Source organism: Protomyctophum bolini (genome assembly GCF_963924005.1).
Source record: "Protomyctophum bolini genome assembly, chromosome: 12".
NCBI classification, from domain to species: Eukaryota; Metazoa; Chordata; class Actinopteri; order Myctophiformes; family Myctophidae; genus Protomyctophum; species Protomyctophum bolini.
Window position 1 is genome coordinate 16,548,398 of NC_137873.1, and position 24,420 is coordinate 16,572,817.

Sequence of the window (24,420 nt, forward strand, 5' to 3'; positions counted from 1 at the left end):
CGGGTGCTATGACAATGGGTATTATTAGGTTCCCAAGTTGCATCGTTCCCAAGTACTGTAGGCTGGTGACCGACGGGCACGTACAGGTCTAGTGCTTGTAATTAGAGAAGCACAGTATCCTTTTCCTGTTTCCTGTCGTGTTACGTGCCTTGTGAAATTGAATGGGGCCTTACTCTGCCTCGCAAATCTCCAAGCCTTAGTTGGTAAAGAATGTTGTTCTTTGTGTTACCACATGTCATCTGTGGACGGAGAGTCTGTTATCACTTCTGTATGGGCTTCAGTTGGTTGTACACTGCTTCGATAACGCTTTGTTTGCTTGCCAGCCCTCCTCCAGGAGGGAGGTTTGGGATGCTCTCAGATGTCAGTGTCTGCAACACATGGACCAAATCCGGAACCCGTTCATCTCCTTGCTTATTTAGGATCTCTGCTACTCTGCTTTCTAGGTATTTATCCAACTCTGCCTCACGTTTCACGGCCTCGGGAGAAACCGTTGGTGCCCCTGTGAATCGGATCAGCGCCACACTCATATTGTCCCGACTTCCCTTGTACAAGCAGGTGTCAACAATTTCACTGCATACTCTTTCGATGTCGCCCGTCACCTCCAGCCTGGCCCTGACAAACTGGGCCAACTCCTCGTTGGCCATGACATCCCAGATTCCGTCGCAAGCTAGCACGATGAACTCATCCTCCACCACAGATCTCTCTAGTGCATTCACCTCGGGCTCTGGGGAGACCAGCTGCTCTGTGGCCTCCTTCCCAGGTGCACACTTGTAGTGGAAGTCTCCCAGGGCACGGGACACGGCTAGAGACGCGTTGACTCGCTGGAACGTGACCGAGCCGCGTGCGTTTTGGATCCTCGTTTTCTCCAGCGGGTTGCTGGGCTTGTGATCTTGCGTGGAGAAGTGCACATTTCCACCTCGCGTGAGGACACCCCGCGAGTCTCCGCAGTTGATGAAGTAGATGTGGCTGGGAGAAATCATAACCCCTACTGCGGTGGAGCCGCTGCGGTCCACAACGCTGTGCTTCTTCTCGGAAACGGTCCGCAGGTGTTCGTCGAAGTGCAGGAAGCCAGCGCGGATGCCGTTCTTCACACTATCCACGGAGGGTTCCTCCTCTCTCAGAGCGTTCTGGAAGTCTGGGTTGCTGGTGATGTGCTCCAGCAGGTGCTCACAGCAGTACTCGGCAACCATGGACCCGCCATGGCCATCGTAAACCGCAAAGAAGGACCAGCGGTTGAGGCCGCGAGGCAGGCCGATTACGGCCGTGTGCGTGTCCTCCATCTCTGACCTCCAGCCCTGCATGCTGCTCATACCGTATTGCAGGTTGTTACCGTCACCGTGACCCTTGTGCTTTAACGTCTTTGGCTTGTCCAAAAACAAAGAACGGAATTTGTTCGATCTGGGCATCTTGTCCAGGGACCTCGTCTGTGACAGTATATGTAAAAGACTAAAAGGAAATAGGGGGCCTTAAAGATAGTATCAACAGGAGATAAATGCAGATGTGTGGAGTTTGTATTTAGAATGTGGGATCTCTCTTTATATAGAGCACCAAAGTCTGACATCACTGCCAGTAGATGGCGCTATCCGCCTGGATCACGGGCATGGCATTATTCTTTTTTCCTTTGTGGTCTCCAAAATTCATGATATTCATAATAACCGCATATTCTATGTCAAATATTTTGGTCACTGTGCTTATTTGATGCAGGTTAAGTAAGTCTAGTCAAGACGGCTGTCTGGCTGCATGGCCGCGGGAAGCTCTGCTGTCTTTGTCTTCAATAAATACAACTCCGATGGATCTCCAGGTTCACCTCTCTGCCTGAGTTTTCTTCATCCGACCGTCTGATGCTTTGACAAGGTTTTTCACTACAGTACAGTCTGCAGTTTGTTTTAGAGAACTCCAGTCTTTATAGTTTAGTTGGTTAAGTTGTGTGAAAATACACGACACCTTAATAGGGGAATCTTAGATTGTGTCATATAAAGAACCGTGTTCCTGAAATAAACAAATCAGCCGGGCGATGTTATTCATATGGATATGAAGCATCAACTGATGACGAAGGGTAAGAAAACGTTCCCCCCCCCCCTCCAAACACAGATGTTATCTAATGTAACTCAATATCATAAACGACAGTCACATACCTGTCAACATTTCCGGGGATGGTTTGTTTTTTCGTTTTTGGAACACAGTTCTTATATGTCACAATCTATAAGATTTCTCTGTGGGATTTTGAAAATAAAATATAACCCAGGGGTATAGTGGGAGAGACGTCAGGACTTCGGTAATCTATATGGTCCTGTGGCAATGCGTTTGTCATCCCAATGCTCTCCCGACCCCACGACACACACACACACACACACACACACACACACACACACACACACACACACACACACACACACAATGTGCTCCTGTGCCTTCCCACTTTCCTTTCCTATGCACTCTACAAAGCAGAGCATGCAGCTTGCAGAAACTTGCTCACCTTGAATGATGTTGCAAGCCAACCACATACTCTGTCTGTCACTCACTTTCAGGCCCCATCCCAATGCAGGGGTTTGCTGCTGATGTTCAGGCCAGGGACCCGGGAGCTGCGAGAGAGACAAAACAGGAACCATTGTTATGTTGGATAAAATGATGAATCTCGGTTCTCAAACCTTTTCATGTCAGGGTCCCCTAAATTAATTGGTAGTTGGCCATATTTGGCCCCAGACCCCACTTTGCGAACCCCATGCATTAGACCACGGACCACCATAACTCTGAGAGTATATGAATGAAACCAAAATTAATGGATTTATACAGTCTCAGAGTTACAGCAACATAAGGGTCCATTTTGTTCAACTATACATTTATCGGGGACCCCCTGGAACCCCCTCGAGGACCCCTGGGGTTCCCCGGACCCCACTTTGAGAACCACCTACATAATAAACATAACTAGAAATGCACTCTGTCGAGGTGCCAACTTGCGCCTTGCACAGAATGCACAGTACTGTAAGTAGGTCATACATGGCATGTATAGCGCGCAAGTATACTGCTATTAACTAATGTCTATTACAACTTGTTGCTCTAAATCCTTTCGACCCGTTATTGACCTTATACCAACCATGAAACATACCTTTGTTACGTCACCATCAACAGCCAATAAGGGACAAACATTCTTACCCCGACATACATACATTAACATACTGTACATACATATTACATACATACCCAGCCGATCATCAAACGTTAGTTATGTCATCAAGAATGGTGGTCCCTGATTGGCCGATGGACAACACCGACATACCCAGCCGATTACACTCTGCTTGCGCAAGTAATAAAAAGTTATCTGAACAATAAAAGTTAAGAAAGAGACATCCCCAGTGGAGTCACTTTAATAGAGCAGGTCATGATGAGTGTTCCTTGAGGTTCCAGCGTAGAGATGTTATGGCCTTTAAGCAGAGCTGGTGACAGAGATGGAGCACTTTTACAGAGACAAGCTTTGTGAAAGCATTCCTTACAGTCCCAATACCCCAAAGGTTTGAATGAAGAATTGCTACCAAGGTGTTTCTTATAATCTGCTGACTGAGCATTTGAAAGAAGGGGTCATTGTCCTATTTAAGGTTGCATTATGCAAGTTATATATGTGCCATTCTCACATGGATTATTGCTTTGTAGTATAACTATACTTTCTTCATACTTTTTCTATACTAGATGTTCAAGTCTGATATGCAGCACAGTAGCACTTCTGATCTGGTGAAGCTTGGCCAATCAAATCTGGATGTTACGGTTTGTGACATTTGTTGGCCAATCAAATACAGATACGTTAAGTTTGTAATGCCCACAACCTGTCCACCTGTCTACCATCTATCCGCAAGATAATTAGATTGTATGGTATCTTGTAATACCGCCACACTGTACGCACACTTAAGTATAGTGCAATTTGACTTATTGACATCATCACACAAATGACATCACAAAGTCATTACCAAAAACTGAATTGTCCTTTAAAGTGAATGAATCGTCCATTTAATAAAACATAATTTAGCCCTGCCTGTCATGTTTCTATCTTAATCTATGATAATTAGTTAACAACACTGTTTATCAGACAAAGATCAGTGGAGGTATGGCACAAGTTCAACTGGCCCAGGAAAAATTCTGCTGTTCTATCTGTCTGGACCTACTGAGGGATCCAGTGACTATTCCCTGTGGACACAACTACTGCAGTAGGTGTATTGATGGATACTGGGATCAGGATGATCAACGAGGCCGATACGGTTGTCCACAGTGCAGGGACACGTTTAACCCAAGACCTGCTCTGAAGAGAAACAACATGTTGGCTGATGTGGTGGACAGCCTGAGGAAGAAAGGACCCCAAGCTGTTCCTCCCGATGCTGGACCTGCAGAGGTGGCCTGCGATGTCTGCACCAGAAAAAAACGAAAACCTGTGAAGACTTGTCTTCACTGTCTGGTCTCTTACTGCGACACTCACCTCCAGCCTCACTATAAATATCCTGCCTCTAAGAAGACACACAAGCCAGCACACACACAGCTCACACAGCGGACTGAAACGGCGGAGACAACACTCTTATGCCCGTTGACTCTGCCATTTCGGTCTGGCGCGTGTGAGGTTTCTCACGGGGGGAACTCGGTCTTGCCTGCTGCTGAGGACATGACATCAAAGGACTATTACTTTGATTCCTACGCTCACTTTGGCATCCATGAGGAGATGCTGAAGGACGAGGTGCGCACCTTGACCTACCGCAACGCCATGTTCCACAACAAGCACCTGTTCAAGGACAAAGTGGTGCTGGACGTGGGCAGCGGCACAGGCATCCTCTGCATGTTTGCCGCCAAGGCCGGTGCCAAGAAGGTCATAGGAGTCGAGTGCAGCAGCATCTCCGACTACGCCGTGAGGATCGTCAAGGCCAACCAGCTGGACGATGTCGTGACGATCATCAAGGGCAAGGTGGAGGAGGTGGACCTGCCGGTGGAGAGTGTCGATGTCATCATCTCAGAGTGGATGGGCTACTGCCTCTTCTACGAGTCCATGCTCAACACCGTCATCTACGCCCGTGACAAGTGGCTGAAGCCGGGCGGCCTGATTTTCCCCGACAGGGCTACACTCTACATCACGGCCATCGAGGACAGACAGTACAAGGACTACAAATTCAACTGGTGGGAGAACGTGTACGGCTTCGACATGTCCTGCATCAAGGAGGTGGCCATCAAGGAGCCCCTGGTGGACATGGTGGACCCCAAACAGCTGGTCAGCAGCGCATGTCTCATCAAGGAGGTGGACATTTATGCCGTGACAATCGACGACCTGTCCTTCACCGCGCCATTTTGCTTGCAGGTGAAGAGGAGCGACTACATTCACGCCCTGGTCGCGTACTTCAACATGGAGTTCACGCTCTGCCACAAGAGGACAGGCTTCTCCACCGGTCCCGAATCTCCCTACACCCACTGGAAGCAGACGGTCTTCTACCTAGATGACTACCTGCCGGTCAGGACTGGGGAGGAGATCTTTGGCACCTTCAATATGAAACCAAACGTCAATAACAACAGGGACTTGGACTTCACCATAGACATCGACTTCAAGGGCCGGCTTTGTGAGGTGTCCAAGACCTCCGACTACAGGATGCGCTAGTAGAACAGTGTTTCACAACCCTCTGAATTTCAAGCAACCCCTGTTTGATTTGCATTAGGCCATGGATCCCGTATTTCTTTTCATCTCTTGTATCCCAATGCACAATCCACAGTGTATAAACACAACCAGCCTCTGTTTCACAGAAACTTCACAATAAAGGTTGCAGAAAAGCTGGGTCCATTTGGTATACTCTCACCTCCTCGCCTTACCCCTTGTGCTCAAACTTATTTTTTTTATTCTAAAGATCTACTCTCAAGTCTCAACTCACAACTTGTCAAACAGCTATTTTAATTATTTTAGGATGTTTTTCAATCTCATGTGTTTTACAAAAAGCCAAAAAGGTTGAGGCACAAGGATCCATTTGGAGCCCTGGTGCCGGTCCTTGAACCTGACATTGAACCCTGTTTCCCAGTGGTGGACAATTGTGTGACTCAGACTTTATTCTTTCAATTTTGGAACAAGGGGTTGCATTATAAGTTGCTATCTTTCCAGGAATAGAAAGTTTGCCGTTTCTATTAGCTTGGATTCTCCATCGATGGTGTCACTGGTAGGGTTTCTGAACTGTCCACAGCCCACCTCTGACACAGACCGAGTAGACAAAAATGGTACCATATTATGAGCATTAGTGAATAACAATTATATGACGATTGGTTGACAATGGGTGACACTCCTCTGACCCCCATTGGCCTGTACGACGTTACTGTTGAGGATGTTATGATTAAAAAAAAACACAATTCAATTTCACTTTTGGTTGCGAAGTTGGCACACACAGTATGCATGCACTAACACGCATACATTTGAATCACAGATCACTGGTAGACTACTCACGTGGGGACCCCTGGTGGCCAATGAGGGGGTTTCAGCTGGTCCTTAACTGATGAAACCAAATAGACCCTTACAGGTCTGGAACTAAGAGACAGAGTTTAACTAGAACTGCACTCTTGCTTGTTGCACACAAGTAAATGGCCTACTAGTGTGCAAGCAGAGCGCGCAAGTACTGTCAACCGCTACAAACTGTCAATTAATACGGATGAGTGAAGGCTTTCGATGGTGACGTATATGTATATGTCGATCAGTGTCTTGTGGATTAAAGGAAATGCCTCTATGTATATTCATTTGTCATACACTGGCACGGCGCATACGCATCAAACGGCGACATATGCATCGAAGCAATGGACGGAAACTATTACTTGCGCGCTCTGCTTGCGCAAGTAATATGTCCCAGATAGCGGTATAAAATAAAAACAAAATAAACTAGAACTGCACTGAGCTGAAGGTGCAGAGGTAACATCAATGACGTATCATGGCCAGAAAGCACAGACGTGAACATACTCAGCATACGTCATGGTCTATGACTTGGCCAACTGAACTGGTGTACAAGATTGTACGCTTTGTGGGCATGGTCTTCTGTAATAATAGATAGAAGAAAAGGGATAATGATTGACAGATACAGATATCTCCATCAATGACGTCATCACGCAATGATATCACAATGTGATATCATCACAATCAAATTGCCCTTTAAAGTGAATCGTCAAATTAACAAAATGTCATTTAGCATGTCATGAACATTTATATTTTGATGAAAGTTGTTCAGTAACACTTTGCCATACAGTCTGCTGCAAAATGGTGCAGCAAACAGTTCAACTGGACCAGGAACATTTCAACTGTTCCATCTGCCTGGATCTCCTGAAGGATCCAGTGACTGTTCCTTGTGGTCACAACTACTGCCGTGGGTGTATTGAGAAATACTGGAATGAGGAGGATCGAACAGAGATATTTAGCTGTCCACAATGCAGCCAGACATTCAGCCCAAGACCTGATCTGAAGAAAAATAATGTATTGGATGAGGTGGTGGAGAGCCTGAAGAAGACAGGGCTCCAAGTTGGAGATGTACCCTGTGATTTCTGCACTGGGAAAAAAGGTAAAGCTGTGAAGACTTGTCTTCAGTGTCTGGTCTCTTACTGTGACACTCACCTCCAGCCTCACTATCAATTAACCGCGTTTAAGAACCACAAGCTGGTCACAGCATCCGCAGAGCTTCAGGAGAATCTCTGCATACAGCAGAAAATACAGGAGAGAGAGCAAGACATGAAGGTGCTTCACCAGGAGGTGGAGTCCATCAATCAGTGTGCCGATAGAGCAGTGAATGACAGTGACACCATCTTTATTGAGCTCAACTCCTCCATTGAGAGAAGACGATCTGGGGTGAGGGATCTGATCAGAGACCAGCAGAAACGTGAAGTGAATCGAGCTGAAGAACATAGGAAGCAAGTGGAGCAGGAGGTTACTGAACTGAAGAAGAGACTTGCTGAGCTGGAGAAGCTCTCATACACAGAGGATCACGTCCATTTTCTACACAGTTACAACACCCTCTCAAGGATCAGTGATTCTACACACAACGTCAAGGGTTATGTCCGTCCCCCGAAATACTTTGAAAATGTGACTGTTTCTGTGTCAAAGATGAGGGACAAACTAGAGGTCATTCTTAAAGAGGAAGGCTCAAACATCTCTGAGACAGTGAACAGAGTGGATGTTTTGCTGTCATCAACACCAGAACCCAAGACCAGAGCTGAGTTCTTAACATATTCATGTCAAATCACACTGGATCCAAACACAGTACATCAACACCTGGCTCTGTCTAAAGAGAACAGAAATATATCATGGATGAACAAACAAGAATCATATCCTCATCACCCAGAGAGATTCATTACATTTCATCAGGTTCTGAGTAGAGGGGGTCTGACTGGACGCTGTTACTGGGAGGTAGAGTGGAGAGGTTTTAGTGTTGATATAGCAGTCTCATATAGAGAAATAAGCAGGACAGGAAACGACAGTAGATTTGGACACAATGATACATCTTGGTCTTTACGGTGTTGTAAAGGATATTATGTTTTCAATCACAGAAACATTAATACTATAATCCCAGGTTGTGTGTCCTCCAGAATAGGTGTGTACCTGGATCAGAGTGCAGGTACTCTGTCCTTCTACAGCGCCGTTGACCCCATGACCCTCCTTCACAGCGTCCAGACCACATTCCCCCAGACCGTCTATGCTGGATTTTGGTTAGGTTATGATAGTACTGTTGAGTTGCATGTCTTCAAGTAGATCCAACTTTGGGACTTTTGTCCGTCTCTACTCCACAATAATTTCTTTATGATTAGTGTTTTTTCTTTTTTCCCTCAAGGAGAACAAGGAGAATTGTTACATCCTCAACTGCTATGTTGATTTAAATAATAATAGTACTAATAATGCTACAATGTCAGAGGAACTCTTGGGCTCCTTCCTGTACACAACAATAACAAAAGAGACCACCATGGGTCACGGTACCGTTCGTGCAGCTTGCGTGTGGCAGTGATCAGACTCTCCACCTCCGCACCCTCGTCCTTGTGGCAGTTAATTATTCATTCTTCTGCATCCTAACATATACCTTCATAATAACTCTGTGACAGTTCATGCCACCAAACTGAATGCAATATATTAAAACAAAGCTTTATCTTGATGAAAGTGTCTGAAATGCATGTTTGATCAAGACTGATGCCACCTTGATTACATCTGGGCATATAGTTACAATAGGCATTTAGCAGACGCTCTTAATCCAGAGCTATTTACAGTAAGCAAGAACAAAAACATGGTAATACATCAAATATATAAAAATAGTCATCATGAATCATACGCAAGTTAATAACATAACAGTGGAATATTATCTACTGTATATAATGAAACTATTTTGTCCAGTTGTGTTTTCTATCTTATCTGTTTTTTATTTTTACATTTTACATTATGCTGCTGTAAAGTATCAATTTCCCTGCGGGGATAATAAAGTACATCTCATCTCATCATGTGTATATAGAGTTATTATGTGTATAGAGTGCTATATATGTCTACATGAACAATGCTATCAAGTTACATAAGTTGAACCTATGCTTATGCCTGTAAGGTCGTCGAGGCTAGGGCAAGTGCAATACGGCAAGTTAAGCAAGAGACAAACAAAGACACAAAGATTTGTGGAATTTATAGAAACGTGTAGAACAACAGCGCACGCTCATGCGCACACACTCATACACACACACACACACACACATGCATACCCTTTCGCAATACCCGTTGTACCTGTTGTCAGAGTGCTTAGTGCGGTATACTTGGAGGCCATGATATGACGTTAGCACTATGACATCATATTGATGCAGATTCTAGATCGTTTTTGAGAACCGCTGATCCAACTGACTTCCCACCAGGCATCACACTCCCTCTGGTTTACACACGGCTATAGTCTGAAGACTATCAGTCCAATTCATCTGAAGATACGCTCGTCCGCCCACTTACTCGCACGCACATGTACAGTAAAACTAAGAAGATGCCAATATTTGCATAATTTATGGAAGGATAACATATGACTTAATGACATCATCAAGCAATGTCATCACAACCAAATTGTCCTTTAAAGTGAATCGTCCAAAAAACTAAAGTACGCAATATGCCAGGCAAAGTCAGTTGTATAATTGCACAGCAAGGGGTTCAACTGGACCAGGAACATTTCTGTTGTTCTATCTGTCTGGATCTACTCAAGGAGCCAGTGAGTGTTCCCTGTGGACACAACTACTGCAGTAAGTGTATTGAGGGATACTGGAATCAGGATGATCAAAGAGGGAGATTCAGCTGTCCACAGTGCAGACAGACGTTCAACCCAAGACCTGTCCTGACCAAAAACAACATGTTGGTCGAGGTGGTGGAGAGCCTGAAGAAGACAGAGCTACAACTCGTTCCAACTGATCAGTGCTATGCTGGACCTGGAGATGTGGCCTGTGATTTCTGCACTGGGAGAAAACAGAAATCTGTGAAGACTTGTCTTCAGTGTCTGGTCTCTTACTGTGACACTCACATCCAGCCCCACTATCAATCTCCTGCCTTCAAGAATCACAAGCTGGTTAAAGCCTCCAACGAGCTTCAGGAGAACATTTCCATCCAGCAGAGAATCCATGAGAGAGAGAAAGACGTGAGGGTTCTTCACCAGGAGGTCGGGTCTATCAATAACTGTGCTGATAAAGCAGTGGAGGTCAGTGACACCATCTTTACCGAGCTCATCACTTCCATTGAGAGAAAACGATCTGAGTTGAGAGAGCTGATCAGAGACCAGCAGAAACGTAAAGTGAGTCGTGCTGAAGAACTGAGAAAGTGTGTGGAGCAGGAGGTTACTGACCTGAGGAGGAGGCAGGAGAAGCTCTCAAACATAGAGGATCACATCCATTTTCTACAAAGTTCCACCTCACTCTCAAGGATCACTGAATCTACGCATCCAGTCAGCAACAATGCCCGTCGTCTGAGATACTTTGAAGATGTGGCTGTGACTGTGTCAAAGATGAGGGACAAACTAGAGGTCATTCTTAAAGAGGAAGGTGAAAACATTTCAGAGAAAGTTAATAGAATGGATGTTTTACTGTCAGCACTACCAGAACCCAAGACCAGAGCTGACTTCTTACAATATTCATGTCCAATCACACTGGATCCAAACACAGCACATGAATACCTGTCTCTGTCTAAGCGGAACAGAAAAGTAACATGGCTGGACAAACCACACTCGTATCCTCGTCACCTAGAGAGATTCACTGCGTCTCATCAAGTTATGAGTAGAGAGAGTCTGACTGGACGCTGTTACTGGGAAGTGGAGTGGAGTGGACACCATGTTGACATAGCTGTCTCATATAAAGATATCAGCAGAACAGGGATGAGCAATGACATTAGATTTGGATACAACGATAAGTCTTGGTCTTTGCAGTGTTGTAATGGGTATTATGTTTTCAGACACAGCGGCATTGAAACTAAAATCCCAGGCCGTGTGTCCTCCAGAGTAGGAGTGTACCTGGATCACAGTGCAGGTATTCTGTCCTTCTACAGTGTCTCTGACACCATGACTCTCCTCCACAGAGTCCAGACCACCTTCACCCAGACTGTCTATGCTGCATTTTGGTTAGGTTATGATAGCACTGCTGAGTTGTGTGACTTTGGGCTTCTTCGTCTCATGACTCCACAATAATGTGACGATTAGTCTGTTTTTTTGTTCTTTTTTTCTCAAGGACAACATTCTCAGCTTCCAAAAAGTACACTGTTCTGTTAATTGAACAACTAATACTGAGGAATATTCAGAGGAATTTGTACTACATGTATCAACAACACCATGTTCAAACGTAAGGATGCTCACAAGTGTGCATAGTACCAGAGCACCCTAGGCCAAAGGTCAATGATCGGTTGTGTAATTGCATCATCTGATGATTTGCATCATCTGATGATTTGAAGCCACATGTTTTGGACACCCCAGGTCCCCAGTGAAGAGAGCACAACTGAAGAACTGATCACCATAGGGTGGTGAGTTGGGTTAGAGGGACCAGAGGGTGTGTGCCAGTTATAGAGGCATTGCATTACGCAGGCTCTCTGGGAATGTCTATGCCAAGGTATTGGAAAGGAGGGTCAGGACAAGAGCTAAGCTCAGATCCACGATCAGAAAGAACAATGCAGGGTTTGTCCTGGCCGTGGAACGATGGGCAGACTATGTACTCTTACAGGGATCCTGGAGAGGGCCTGGGAGGGAGTATCCGGTCTACATGTGCATTTGGATAAGGCATATGACCAGGTCCACAGGGAGATACTGTGCGAGGTGCCAAAGTATGGGGTGAGGGAGAACTTAAAAGAGGGCCATCCAATCTCTGTTGTACGCAAAATGAGACTCGGCAGTAAATACAGATTTGTCTTTGTCGGGGTTGATCTCTGCCAGGGCTGCGCCTTTGCACTTATCCCATTTGATATTCATACAATCGCCTATTTTATGCTTCAGGTATTTGAATAGAGCTGATCTACAAGCTCACAACACGTAAGCTTGTAGATCTGCTATTTTCAAAACATTTTGAAGATTTAATTATCTAAACTAGAATTCAGGTACAGAAACTGTACTGTATTGTACTGTACTGTACCGATACTGTACCGTACCGTACGATACTGTGCTGTACTGTACCATACTGTCCTGCTGTGCTGTGTGTGTGTGTGTGTGTGTGTGTGTGTGTGTGTGTGTGTGCACGCAGTGGAACGGGTGTGGCCTAAAATGTGATGTAATTTGAAATCTATATTTGTAATCACTGTGAAATGTTGTGCAATAACATGGTATTTCATGCAAATGCAAACTGTACAGTAATTATGACAGTTGCATGGATGCAGTGTGTTAAGTCTGGACAGGCATGCTGTAGGTGTTGTGCATGGTGAGATGTGCAAACGTTGAGGTTTGGTAGGAGAAGACGAACAAAGGCGCGTGTATAAACGGGGGTGTGCAGCTTTAATTAGTGTGGTAAGATAGAAATTAATCATCCAAAGCTGTCAAATACATTTGAGTAAAAAGTTAAACTTGCCTCCGAGATGTGAAGCAAAACATAATGGAAATACTCAAGTAAAGTAAAAGGTACCTTGAAATTGCACTTCTTTACTTGAGCGAATGTACTTTACACTACTGTGTAAATATCCAATAATATTGCTCTATTGGAAACTGCAGTGCAGTGGTGAGGGGGTCATTTTATATACGTACAGTTGACATAGACAAATGACTGTAATAATGTTTTAATAACCCAGGCACACGCAACCCCAACCCCACAGTGCATGTGCACGCACACCACACGTGCACACACACATACATGCACGCACGCATGCATGATGCACGCACGCACGCACGCCCCCCTGTGCATCGCTTGTCCTTGCAGCCGATGCACTGTGAAAATCTTTTATAAAAATGAATAGAGACATGAAAGTTCATAAAATGTACCAGCCATAAAAAATGCATAAATGCCACGTTAATCAGTTTAATGTGGCAATCGAAAATGTCAGCTCGTAAACGTGATATTAGACAGAACGATAAAGTTGTGACATTGGAAGTTCAGTCTCGTATAGGTTCAGTAACTGCAGGGGATTTGGTTATTAGGATTGTTGCTGTCGTGTGGAAACCTTGTATGTCCAAAACCATTACTTTATAGGAACTGGAAGAAAAAAAAAAAAAAAAAAAAATGGATCCAATGTAGGCTTAGTCTCAAGCTCTTGTTACTTTTCATTGGTTCATTATCCATAAAACCCATGGACACGTGACTTAAAGGGATATTTCAAACCTTTTGTTTTGGTAATGTTATAGTCTACTGAGGCTTATGTGAGTTGCTTGATTCATCATTTAGATAATGGATATTCATTTTAGCTGCCCCACCCCCTTCCTATACAAAAAAAGTAAAACCCATTGTAACTTCAAACTCCATTCTAACCATGTAGATTCATTGTAATCCAAAAAAAACACAAACATTAACCATTGACAATGCATGGACAATTTGAGTATTTATGTAAACACAAACATTGCGTAACACAAACATTGAAGACGGTGAGGACACAAATTCTGATTGGCCGGAATGAGAAGATGTATGATTAGAGCACCCCTCACTTCACACGGGTGTGATTTTTTCATTTATTGTTGGGGGCCGCTAGCCCCTCCTACATTCAGCTATTAGGATAGATTTTTGTCTTACACAAACATAAAATTCCCATTGACAATGAACAGAGAATTTACGCCATACGTGTCTGAGCAAATCGGCTATTTTCGTCCTACACAAACATTAAATTCCCATTGACAATGAATGGAGAATTTCCATTATATTACATGGTAGGCCAAGGCTGTTATCGTGACTTTCATACCGTAGGTCCCCACTTGGGAACTGCATTAATTTTTCACAGTAGACAGATCCTCCAAACTTCCATTTTAAGCAGGCAATTTTCCCATTGACTCCCATTGAGTTTTTTTTTTCTCGGAAACTGTAAACACTAAAGGGGAGGTTCATAATAATTACAATAATTAATAAAAATAGGATTACATCAGCCGGCCTCATGGTGGCGCTCTAACAGCCCACATTACGTTTCGCCCTATAACTCTAGTTGAATTGTAGGTCGTAAAATAAAAATCTCTTTTCTTTGGATTCCTTGACTCATTACGTATATCCCCATGTAGGCCACTACCTCACAACTAGGTTATTATTATGTCCCTATATAAACCCTCACCCAGTTCACAACCCTCACCCAGTTCACAACCCTCACACAATGTCAATTTCTCAAATTCTACAAAGTTGTGGGTATTTAGTTCTTTCGCACACGCACACACACGCGCGCACACGCACACACACAGGGTTCTGATGGCTCAGCATTGAATTGACTCCATAACGTGTATGAGGTCAGATCAATAAAAGTTGCATTGGTAAGCTTTGATCTTTTGAACAACACAGCGGCACGATCGATCGTGACCGCCACGTGTGCGTGCGTGCGCTTAGTGCTCAGTATTATTATTGTTGTTATGAAACCCAAGTAGGCCTACTTTATAGTATAATTTGAGAAACAGATTTTTTGAGAGACATGGTTGCTTTATTTTGCTTTATTAGACCTCGCATGCACGGGATAGGGGCGAGAGCTTCGGGTTTACAGTCAAGTAGTCTCTCGAGACAGACTGTTGACTCATACAATTTCCAAAGTTGTGGGCATAGAGCGCCGTTTTTTGCCGATGGGTTCCCAGAATGACAATCAAGAACAGATTCAGGTTGAGGGAACAATCTGACAGTAAATGAGCAGCTTAAGTGCTCAAGACGTCTCCATGCGTCTTTATAATTACACCCGTAGAGGGCCCAGGACGTGGTCTTCTATAAAACCGGATCACCGTTCACTTCTTTGTTTACGGCCCCACAAAACTGTCTATTCTACGTCGCTGTCCATGGTTTTGATCAGAAACCATGTCCTCATTTCTGACTTAACCAAGCATCTTGTTTGGAATATAAACACGAATCAGATGTGACAGCGCGAGGTAATTATACCTCCCAGTGTGCGTGTGTGTGTGTGTGTGGGGGGGGGGGGGTCGGGGGGGGGGTAATGGAAGGCGGGAGTAAAATCTGCCTCATCTGCTGGGCACTGTAGCGCCTTCATTTTGAAAAATTCTGGCACACTGGAAGTGTTAAGAATGGCTTAAGATTGGGTTAAATCCTCTCCTCACATGGAGGCATATCACTGTCAAACTCGTCTGAAGGTCAAACTGTCAGCCAGCCAGCTGCTCCTTGAATTTACCCTGAGGGCAACACCAGGCCAAGGCATTGTGTTCTGAAAGAACAATGACCTTTATATATTTTTTAAGGCAAAGGGTACCTTAGCTGAGAGAGAGGTGAAGCAGGGACGTGCTGCGGATTAAAACTCACCCAGCTGCAGCGGGTTACAAATCACCAGTGGCCCGTTACAAATCACCCTCCTGACATGCGTTGCCGGTTACAAATCACCCGTGCTGCGGGTTACAAATCACCCGTGGCGTCCGCGTGCGGGTAGGGTTAGGTTAGTATGTGGGTATAGGGTGTCAGACTAATAACTGTGTTGCAGGTTCAACTTTCTCATAGATTTCATAGGGCTTCATAGACTTGCTTGACAGCACTGTCATCAGTTTTGTGTCAATTAAATGTTTTACACATTTTCTTTACTATTAGGGTAAGTGGTTTACTGGTTTTCTTTGGTTAAAATAAGTGTTAAATAGCTCCATTATTCCGATAGACCTCATTGCTATAATCATAATTTGTTCAGTTCAGAAACAGGAATCTCCAAGTCTCTCCAGCTCTTTATTAAGAAGTGCGCAGTGCACAAGCTGCACGTTAAAGCGACCCCCGTGAGTCGGACTGCTGTGACTGTGAGTGACGCCACGTTAATAACAGATAGCTAGCTGGCAACAGTAACAAGGCAGCCAGAGACTCATAATCAATGTTTATGGCGTAATTACTGATTGATGAATGAATACATAAACATATGGATGAGGATGATGAAGGCTGGTGTGTGCTGGATGTTTATATTTCCAATCTCCTGGTAGCCAAATCCACAGTGTGAAGATCAGGGGTGGCCTTCAGGATCGGGAGGCCCCGTTCATGACATCATAATGATGTCATGATATATATGTTTCAATTGAAACGATTGCAACATACATAAGGCTGCCACTGTATGTGTGTGTGTGTGTGTGTGTGTGTGTGTGTGTGTGTGTGTGTGTGTGTGTGTGACACATCTATTCACCCTGTTGAAATCTGTTTTCTGTTTACCTAGTGTTGAGTTTAAGGGTAATCAACTTTGAGAACTTTTCTTTATAATAGATAATTTGCATCTCAGACCGGATTAAAAAACAGAGAAAATGTGTTAGCAATTTCTGCTACTACGTCTTGGTCGCACCTCTGCCCATTATGGACTTCTTAGTGTTTCTCTCAGGTTTCAAAATGATTATATAACACTTTGGGCCAAACAGCGCAATTAAAAGACCAAAACTAGATGCTAAAATAGCAAACACCTCCACTACATCTGCATATTTGCCTGGAGAGCTGATATATGCTGGGATGAAGGCTATCCACACGGCACAGAAGATCAACATACTGAAAGTGATGAACTTGGCTTCATTGAAGTTGTCTGGAAGATTCCTTGCCATGAATGCTAGGAGGAAGCTGAGGAGTGCCAGTAAACCAATATAACCTAGTAACACTCCAAAACCAACTGTTGATCCCACATCACACTCATAGACAATCTTATCACTGTGGTATTGTGTGTTTTTATACGGAGTCGGTGAGGCAGACACAAGCCAGGCTATGCAGATTATTGCCTGGATGGAAGTAAGAGTCAGAACTGTTCCTCTCTGCTGCATAGCACCAAACCACTTCATAATGCCTGCACCCCCAGGCTTGGAGGCATTGAACACAGCCAACACAACCATAGTCTTTACCAGGATACACGAGACACACAGCACAAAGCTGATCCCGAATGCTGCGTGCCTCAACTGACAAGTCCAGAGCTTGGGACGGCCAATGAACAGAAGTGAACACATGAAACATAGTTTGAGTGACATCAAAATTTGGAAGCTGAGTTCTGAGTTGTTGGCGCGTACCATGGGTGTGTCACGATGATAAAAGAAGATTCCCAGGACAATGGCACAGATAAGTGTGCCTAGCAATGAGATGGTTGTCAAGGAGATACCCAGAGGCTCATGGTAGGAGAGGAACTCCATGCTCTTAGGGACACAGTGGTCACGCTGGGGACTGGACCAGAAGTCCTCTGGACAACTGGTGCACTCTGTAGAGTCTAACAAAGGGACAGACAAGTGAAGTATTATCCCAAAGATAAACCTACATTGCTATCCTACTACTCCTATAGTCTTTTATGTAAAGCACTTTCGGTATTTAGAAAAGCACCGCAGTATCGTATACTATAGGCCTATCCTACTATCCTATCTACTATCGACAGGCAGCACAGAGCATGCATGCAGACTGGCAGAGCTTTGTTGCGTTTTCACCTCCTGAAAACACTGTTCTCGTCTAAAGGGACACCAGCAAACGATATATTTTTCTATTAACACCGTTCTCGTGTAAAGACTGCTATTAGTATTAATAGTGCTATTTGCACTATTTATCGTGTGAAAAGGTGTAACAGGACTTTATGTTGTGACGTTCTAATGTGCTCTTTTCTGTGCTATTCTATTCAATCAGTTAATCAATCAATGTATTAAATCAACCTGTCTGATTGCTGATTTCTCCCTCAGAGCAGACAATGCAGTCAAAGCAGCAGACAGGTTCTCCTTTCCTTCTGGCCACACGGGTTCCAGGGGAACAACTCTCACTGCACACTGACCGAGGAGGCTACAGAGGAAAGGAACAATAATCTATTTCAATCTACACTAAACTACTTTCACATCAGCTCAACATTAGTTATTTTAGGAATCCAAAGCAACCTTTGTGGATTCAAAGCTCCAGAAGATTCGGTCTTCATCCAGATTGATTTCTTCATCTCCAGAGGCTGACTTCTTGATCAAACCCACATTGTGAACCATTGTGCTTCCATCAGGGAGCCACTCCCAGTTCATGACATCATAGATTGGTAAAGGATCACCATTCTCATCAAATGATACATCATCACCAAATGATGTGGTGAAGTTGACCTTTTCCAAGTAATAGATAAGCTAGAAAATAAATGGTGATGAGAAAAAGTTTGAAAACAAGACTTCTTAAACTTAAAATATCCCACTTGTGTGAAGTGAGGGGCGCTCTTATCATCGTACATCACATTCCGTGCTCAGCCAATGAAATTATCACAAAGGTATTTCCGGCCAATCACTTTTGGCATTTTCACTTTTCTGCCCTCACTCTTCAATATGTACTTTGCTCAGCCAATCAAATCATCGCTATGGGGTGATCAGCCAATCACAAGCCAATGTTTATGTTCACACAAACACTGAAAGCTGGGCATAGGAGGGGCTTGCGCCCCTCAAAAAACACTGAACATTCACTGCCAGGCAATTAGTATTATAGCTCATTACGATAATACATATTGAACTGTGAAGTAATACTACCTGCCATGGCTGTACTGTGTGCAAACTGGCACAGCTGTGCCCAATGAAAGGCCCTCTTCCTGGGACACATTGCAACATGTCATGGAGGGCATGGGCCAGAGCATACACAGCCTTGTACACATTGTACTCTCCCCTGAGGTCAGACACATCCGACATTGTAGTTTCTGCCGTTCCTAGTTCCTCTTGTCCAGTACACACCCTTCCACCAGCATCCACCCAGCCAGTCGGAAGGGGTGCAAATTTACACTGAAATGTGTGCTCCCAAAACTTCCTCACCTGAAGTAACCGACACAAACATAGATAAACCTTGTAAACATTTGAAAACAGACATCAGTTAATTACTAAATGAAAAAGACTCACTATGCTCTTTTCATGGCTGTTGTCAGGGTGATTGTCGGGATGTATTTTTAACAAGAAGTCCTGGAGACCTGGTATCTCTCCTCGACGGACCGCAACGCCCAGGGTGCCTCTCAGGTACGGCATGAAGTGAGGAGTCTGGAGTTTAGTATATGTTGCCCAGGCTTCACTGGCCATCCACTGAATACCTGTCACATTCTGCTTTACCACCTATTGTGTTGAACAACATTATACACAGTGTTGCTGTTGGACAGAAAAAAAAACCTGCATTCCAATCAGGCCTGGAATTTCAACATTTTAGGGGCAAGGTCACTTAGCCTTTGTTTTTGTCATTATTATTATTATTTTAGCATAAATGGTTAACAAACTGCCCAGGTATAAGACCATCAAATGAAACAATGACTTTAAGTCCAAGTATTTATTATTATCCCATTGCATGGAAAATCCCATTGCATTTACAAAAATCAAACCTATTTTAGCTTTTGTTCATTTAAATATAGCGAATTTAGTATTCCTTATAATTATGAATGCATCATAAATCAAACCTCCTCCATGAGTTTAGCCATACGGCTCCGAGATACAAGTACAATGACCACACGAGCTGTGGATTTCCTCATCACAGAGACAATCCTCTGAAGTTTGACCGGGTCAGAGTCCATGGGCACAACCTCTACATAGGCTAGACAGGCCAAGCTAGACTGAGCCATCTCAGACTGTAAGGATCTGGCAGCGTTGTGTCCATAGTCATTATCAATGAACAGCAATCCTACCCAGGTCCACCTGAACCGCCTCATAATCTGAAGCATAGCCTGCACCTGAGTGGATATAATGGAAGGATAAGTGCTTAATTTATTCACAAAGTGAACCAGTAAATATCTTACACAGATATGACAATAGATAAGGTTTAAAGTCCTACAGTATCAGCAGTAACATTAACAAGCATTCAGAGGTGATATGCAATATCTTATAACACTCATTACAGGGAGTCATGCAAGTGTTTGGAACAGAAGCATTACAATCTGTTTCACTGGGGATCATTCACATGAAAAAAAGAACCTATATACCAACAGATATATAGTCTGTAGGTTACCTGGAAAGCGTCACTTGGGATTGTTCTAAAGAAAGATGGGAACTGTTTGCGGTCACTCAGACAGGCACAGGAGGAAAAGTAACTGACCTATAAAAGGTACAAAACATCTGTTCTCAATACTCAATAATAACAAAAGACCCATGCAAAAAGAGAATTAACATAACATTGGTTAATCAGTGCCCTCTAGCCACAACATGGAACACTAGATTTCTTTTAATATGTTGAATCTAGATTTGCAATACCACCAATGACCCTTACATCCAAACAGAAAAGTCGTATATCAGATCGTAATAAACAACATTAAACTTAATTACCAACATTGCAGCTGTAGCCTATGGAAAGCTTGAATTATTCTCTTTCTATCTGCAACATGTTTGTTTCATAAAAATCCACATGACATGTTATGAGCTACTTTCCGTCAAGTGTAGGTGATTATTTTTAAGTGTTTTGAGTTTGGTAGGTTGTAGTTGTTGTGTAGGACAAATAGACACTAAGCTGATTTGCACGGACACTAGGACGTAAAATTCTCCATTCATTGTCAATGGGAATTTATATCTGTGTGAAGTGAGGGGTGCTCTTTTCATTATACATCCTCATACATCATCTCATGAACAACTGAATTCATGTGATGGTTACCCGATTTGCTCGTCTAGCCTATGACATAAATGTTCCCTTCGTTGTCAATGGTATTTAATGTTTGTGTTGGCACAGATTTACGTCATATTTCTCGTCATATTTCTCCTTTCATTGTCAATGGCAAATATTGAGACGTGTGAGGACAAAAGCTGTATATAGTAGGGGCTAGCGCCCCTCAAAGGTAGACACTAAGCCGTTTTGCTCAGACACATATGAAGTAAATTCTCCATTCATTGTCAATGGGAATTTTGTGTAAGACGGAAATCTACACTAATAGCTGAATATAGAGCCCCTCAAAGAAGAAAATCAAAAATAGCAGCATTGTGAGCTTGTAGGTCGAGTATTTAGTATGTAAGGCTTTTATTTACCAAAAAGAAAGTTTACATATCGAGCTATGAGGTTTCTGCCCGACAGCAACAATGTGTTCCATGTCAAGCTGTAAAATAGGCAAGATGCATTATTTATCATATTTTAGATTTGTAAATAAGCAACTAAACTACATTCGGCATAAAATAGGCCATGGCAAAAGGGGGTTCAAGTAGGCAACGTACCTGGGGCACTCTGTATAAACCTAGTATTCTAGCCATAGCAATAGAACTTGTTGAGGTCACAGCACCCACAATTCCGAGCACTGGAGGAGACCCAACACAGCTCTCATCCAATTGAAAGTGCTCCTCTCTCCCAGTGACCAATGAAAATGTTCCCCGGAATGTAACTCCAAGTGTGAGACAGTTATCATAGAGAACATATCCCAGAGTCACATTGGGTAGTAGGCTGGTGTTTCTGTTGATCTCATTTATGGCAAAAGCCATGGTCTGTGCTGACCTGAAGCCAGTATTGTGAAATCTAACAAAACAAAATTCCACCGTAAGCTTGAATATTCATCTTGGTAGAACTGCACAGTATCAACTAATCCTATGGTAGGCTATTATCTATCAAAGCAAGTTAGCTAATTGTCTTGCTTGATATAATGTAGCTATTTGTGATACTCACCTATAGCAAGTGGGCTGCTGTTGCTTGGAGGTGAAAGACAGCTCAGGGTAGACAGAGCGGAGGTGGACATGAAACAAGCCACCCAGAACAATGTCCCCAGCTTTGTACATTCTGTTGAGATGAAACTGTTCCTGTAATTCACAAGAGGAAGGTGAGGAAGACAAAGCAGAAGATGAAGATAACAAGGTCAAGTACAGATATGAAAGCAGGTGTATGTCTAGAGAAGCCCTCATGACTGTCCTCCTTTGTCTAACGCCCCCTTCTCTAAAGCCGTTGTCCAGTTGTTACATTTTATACACTGTGCTGTGTGTCCCCTGCCCAACCCGTACAGGCCCAGGGCATTACGTAATCTTTCACACCACCCATCAGTGCTATGCCATCCCCTGTTCCCAGATTGTTTTGGAGTGTTGGAGACTGGAAGCGCTTGTTTTCACTAAAGCAACATCCTGCTGCCTCCTGCATTATGTGCAAATTTAAAACAGGTGGTAAAACGATGAGTGATATCCAACGAGCACTTCCAAACTCCAACACTTATTTTCTTGACAGGAAGTAGCTCATAACAGTGGATTTTTTTATGAAACAAACACTTTGCAGATAGAAAAAGCATAATTCAAGCTTTTCGTACAACTGTGAGTTTGACGCTGTTTAATACAATCAGATAGGACTTTTCTGTTTGGGAGGATACAGACCTGCTGATGACCTGTACTTTATACTTAAAGCAGAACTATGTAACTCTCCACTTCTACCCCGGATTTGAACCTTTCCTGTGCAAGTGCTGTAACTTTGACCATTGATCTAATAGAGCTGACCTGGTGGGATTTTAATTTGACAAAATTCATGTCAGATCCTATGTCTAGGTCTGTCTCTATAAGAGCATGGAGACAAACCACCCTGATTGTTATATTGTATTAACATAAATCACACCCATATGATCGTAAATCATCATCACTGACTTCTTACTGACAGTTGAGAGTTGAAAGACTTGAACTTCTATACAACATAAATATCAATGTTTGTGTTACGCAAAACTTTTACACTATGATGTAAAATTGTCCATTCATTGTCAATGGTAATGTAATGTTTGTGTAGGACAAAGTTTGTGCACACAGTCACATACTAAAAGCTGGACATAGGAGGGGATATCACACCTGTGTGAAGTGAGGGGCGATCCGGCCAATCATAATTTGCGTCGTCATGCACCTTCGTCATCAATGTTTGTGTTACGCAATGTTTGTGTTTACACAAACACTCAAAATTGTCCATTCATTGTCAATGGGATTTAATGTTTGTGTTCGGACAAAAATGGGTTACATATACATACACCAAAAGCTGGACATAGGGACTCAATAATTAACCATACAGACAAAATGACATTTGACACATCATTATTCATTAACAAATCACACTTTGAAGTGAGGTGCGCTCTTATCATCATACATCACATTCTGATCTCAGCCAATCAGCTGAGCACATTCCGTGCTCATACACACAAACACAAAACTGTGCAAAAAGTTTGGAATTGGAATGGGCTCTCGCACGCACACACACACACACACACACACACACACACACACACACACACACACACACACACACACACACACACACACACACACACACACACACACACACACACACACACACACACACACACACACACACACACACACACACACACACACACACACACACACACACACTTTAGGCAGGCCAGGTGTAGCTAATCAGTTATTGGTACACCTCATTAATGCCGCACCCAGGGTACCTCTCTATGGCTTTGTCTATACCCAGGTGAGCACAAAATAAACATGAGCTGGGAACGCAAAGGCAGGTGTGTGTGTGTCCAAGTGGTGACATCTGGTCTAGGGATGATGAAATAGTGAGTCAACAAGTGCACTTATTGGAAAATAATTACTGGAGATGGTTTCAAAACATGCTATTGTCAAATAACAAGGACACGAGAGTGCCACATTTACTACTGTAGCTCTATTGTACAGTGATAATAATATAATTAATTTTTTTGGTCATCAAAGTTTTTTAATGATTTTACAATAAGGCATACAAAATCCACATGACTTACACAAAAGGGAAAAAATAAACGCCAATGGACAACACCCCTCCACATTCTGTGGTTGACAATAATGATTATATCATCTGTAATGTATTACCAATTACTCTCTTTCTTTCTTTCTTTCTTTAATTGGGCTATCGCGCAACTGTGGGGTGAATGGGTCAGCACTCAGCAACACCATTAGTTCCCTTCGGTATACGTACGCATTGAGAAGGTGGAGAAGCCCCCCAGAGGTGGCAATCATG

The 24,420-nt window shown here is 43.4% G+C and overlaps 4 protein-coding genes across 4 annotated transcripts; 2 read left to right on the top strand and 2 right to left on the bottom strand.

The window, feature by feature from the left end:
* Positions 1-260: 260 nt before the first annotated feature.
* LOC308325668 (protein phosphatase 1A-like) lies at positions 261-1,310 on the bottom strand (the record flags this gene model as incomplete). Its single annotated transcript, XM_080778237.1, has 1 exon — positions 261-1,310. The coding sequence occupies one exon, from the start codon at positions 1,308-1,310 to the stop codon at positions 261-263; it is 1,050 nt and encodes a 349-aa protein (XP_080634363.1).
* Positions 1,311-4,642: 3,332 nt separating this feature from the next.
* On the top strand, positions 4,643-5,620 carry LOC308325669 (protein arginine N-methyltransferase 1-B-like; the record flags this gene model as incomplete). Its single annotated transcript, XM_080778238.1, has 1 exon — positions 4,643-5,620. The coding sequence occupies one exon, from the start codon at positions 4,643-4,645 to the stop codon at positions 5,618-5,620; it is 978 nt and encodes a 325-aa protein (XP_080634364.1).
* A 1,626-nt stretch (positions 5,621-7,246) lies between these two features.
* Positions 7,247-11,654, top strand: LOC308326104 (tripartite motif-containing protein 16-like; the record flags this gene model as incomplete). The annotated part of the gene is made up of 2 exons (XM_080778913.1): positions 7,247-8,140; positions 10,191-11,654. The coding sequence occupies 2 exons, from the start codon at positions 7,247-7,249 to the stop codon at positions 11,652-11,654; spliced, it is 2,358 nt and encodes a 785-aa protein (XP_080635039.1).
* Positions 11,655-16,850: 5,196 nt separating this feature from the next.
* On the bottom strand, positions 16,851-22,337 carry LOC308326105 (extracellular calcium-sensing receptor-like; the record flags this gene model as incomplete). The annotated part of the gene is made up of 9 exons (XM_080778914.1): positions 16,851-17,764; positions 18,195-18,318; positions 18,411-18,638; positions 19,029-19,304; positions 19,389-19,595; positions 19,931-20,200; positions 20,476-20,562; positions 21,663-21,957; positions 22,105-22,337. 9 exons carry the CDS (start codon positions 22,335-22,337, stop codon positions 16,851-16,853), a joined length of 2,634 nt encoding a protein of 877 aa, XP_080635040.1.
* Between the last annotated feature and the right edge of the window lie 2,083 nt (positions 22,338-24,420).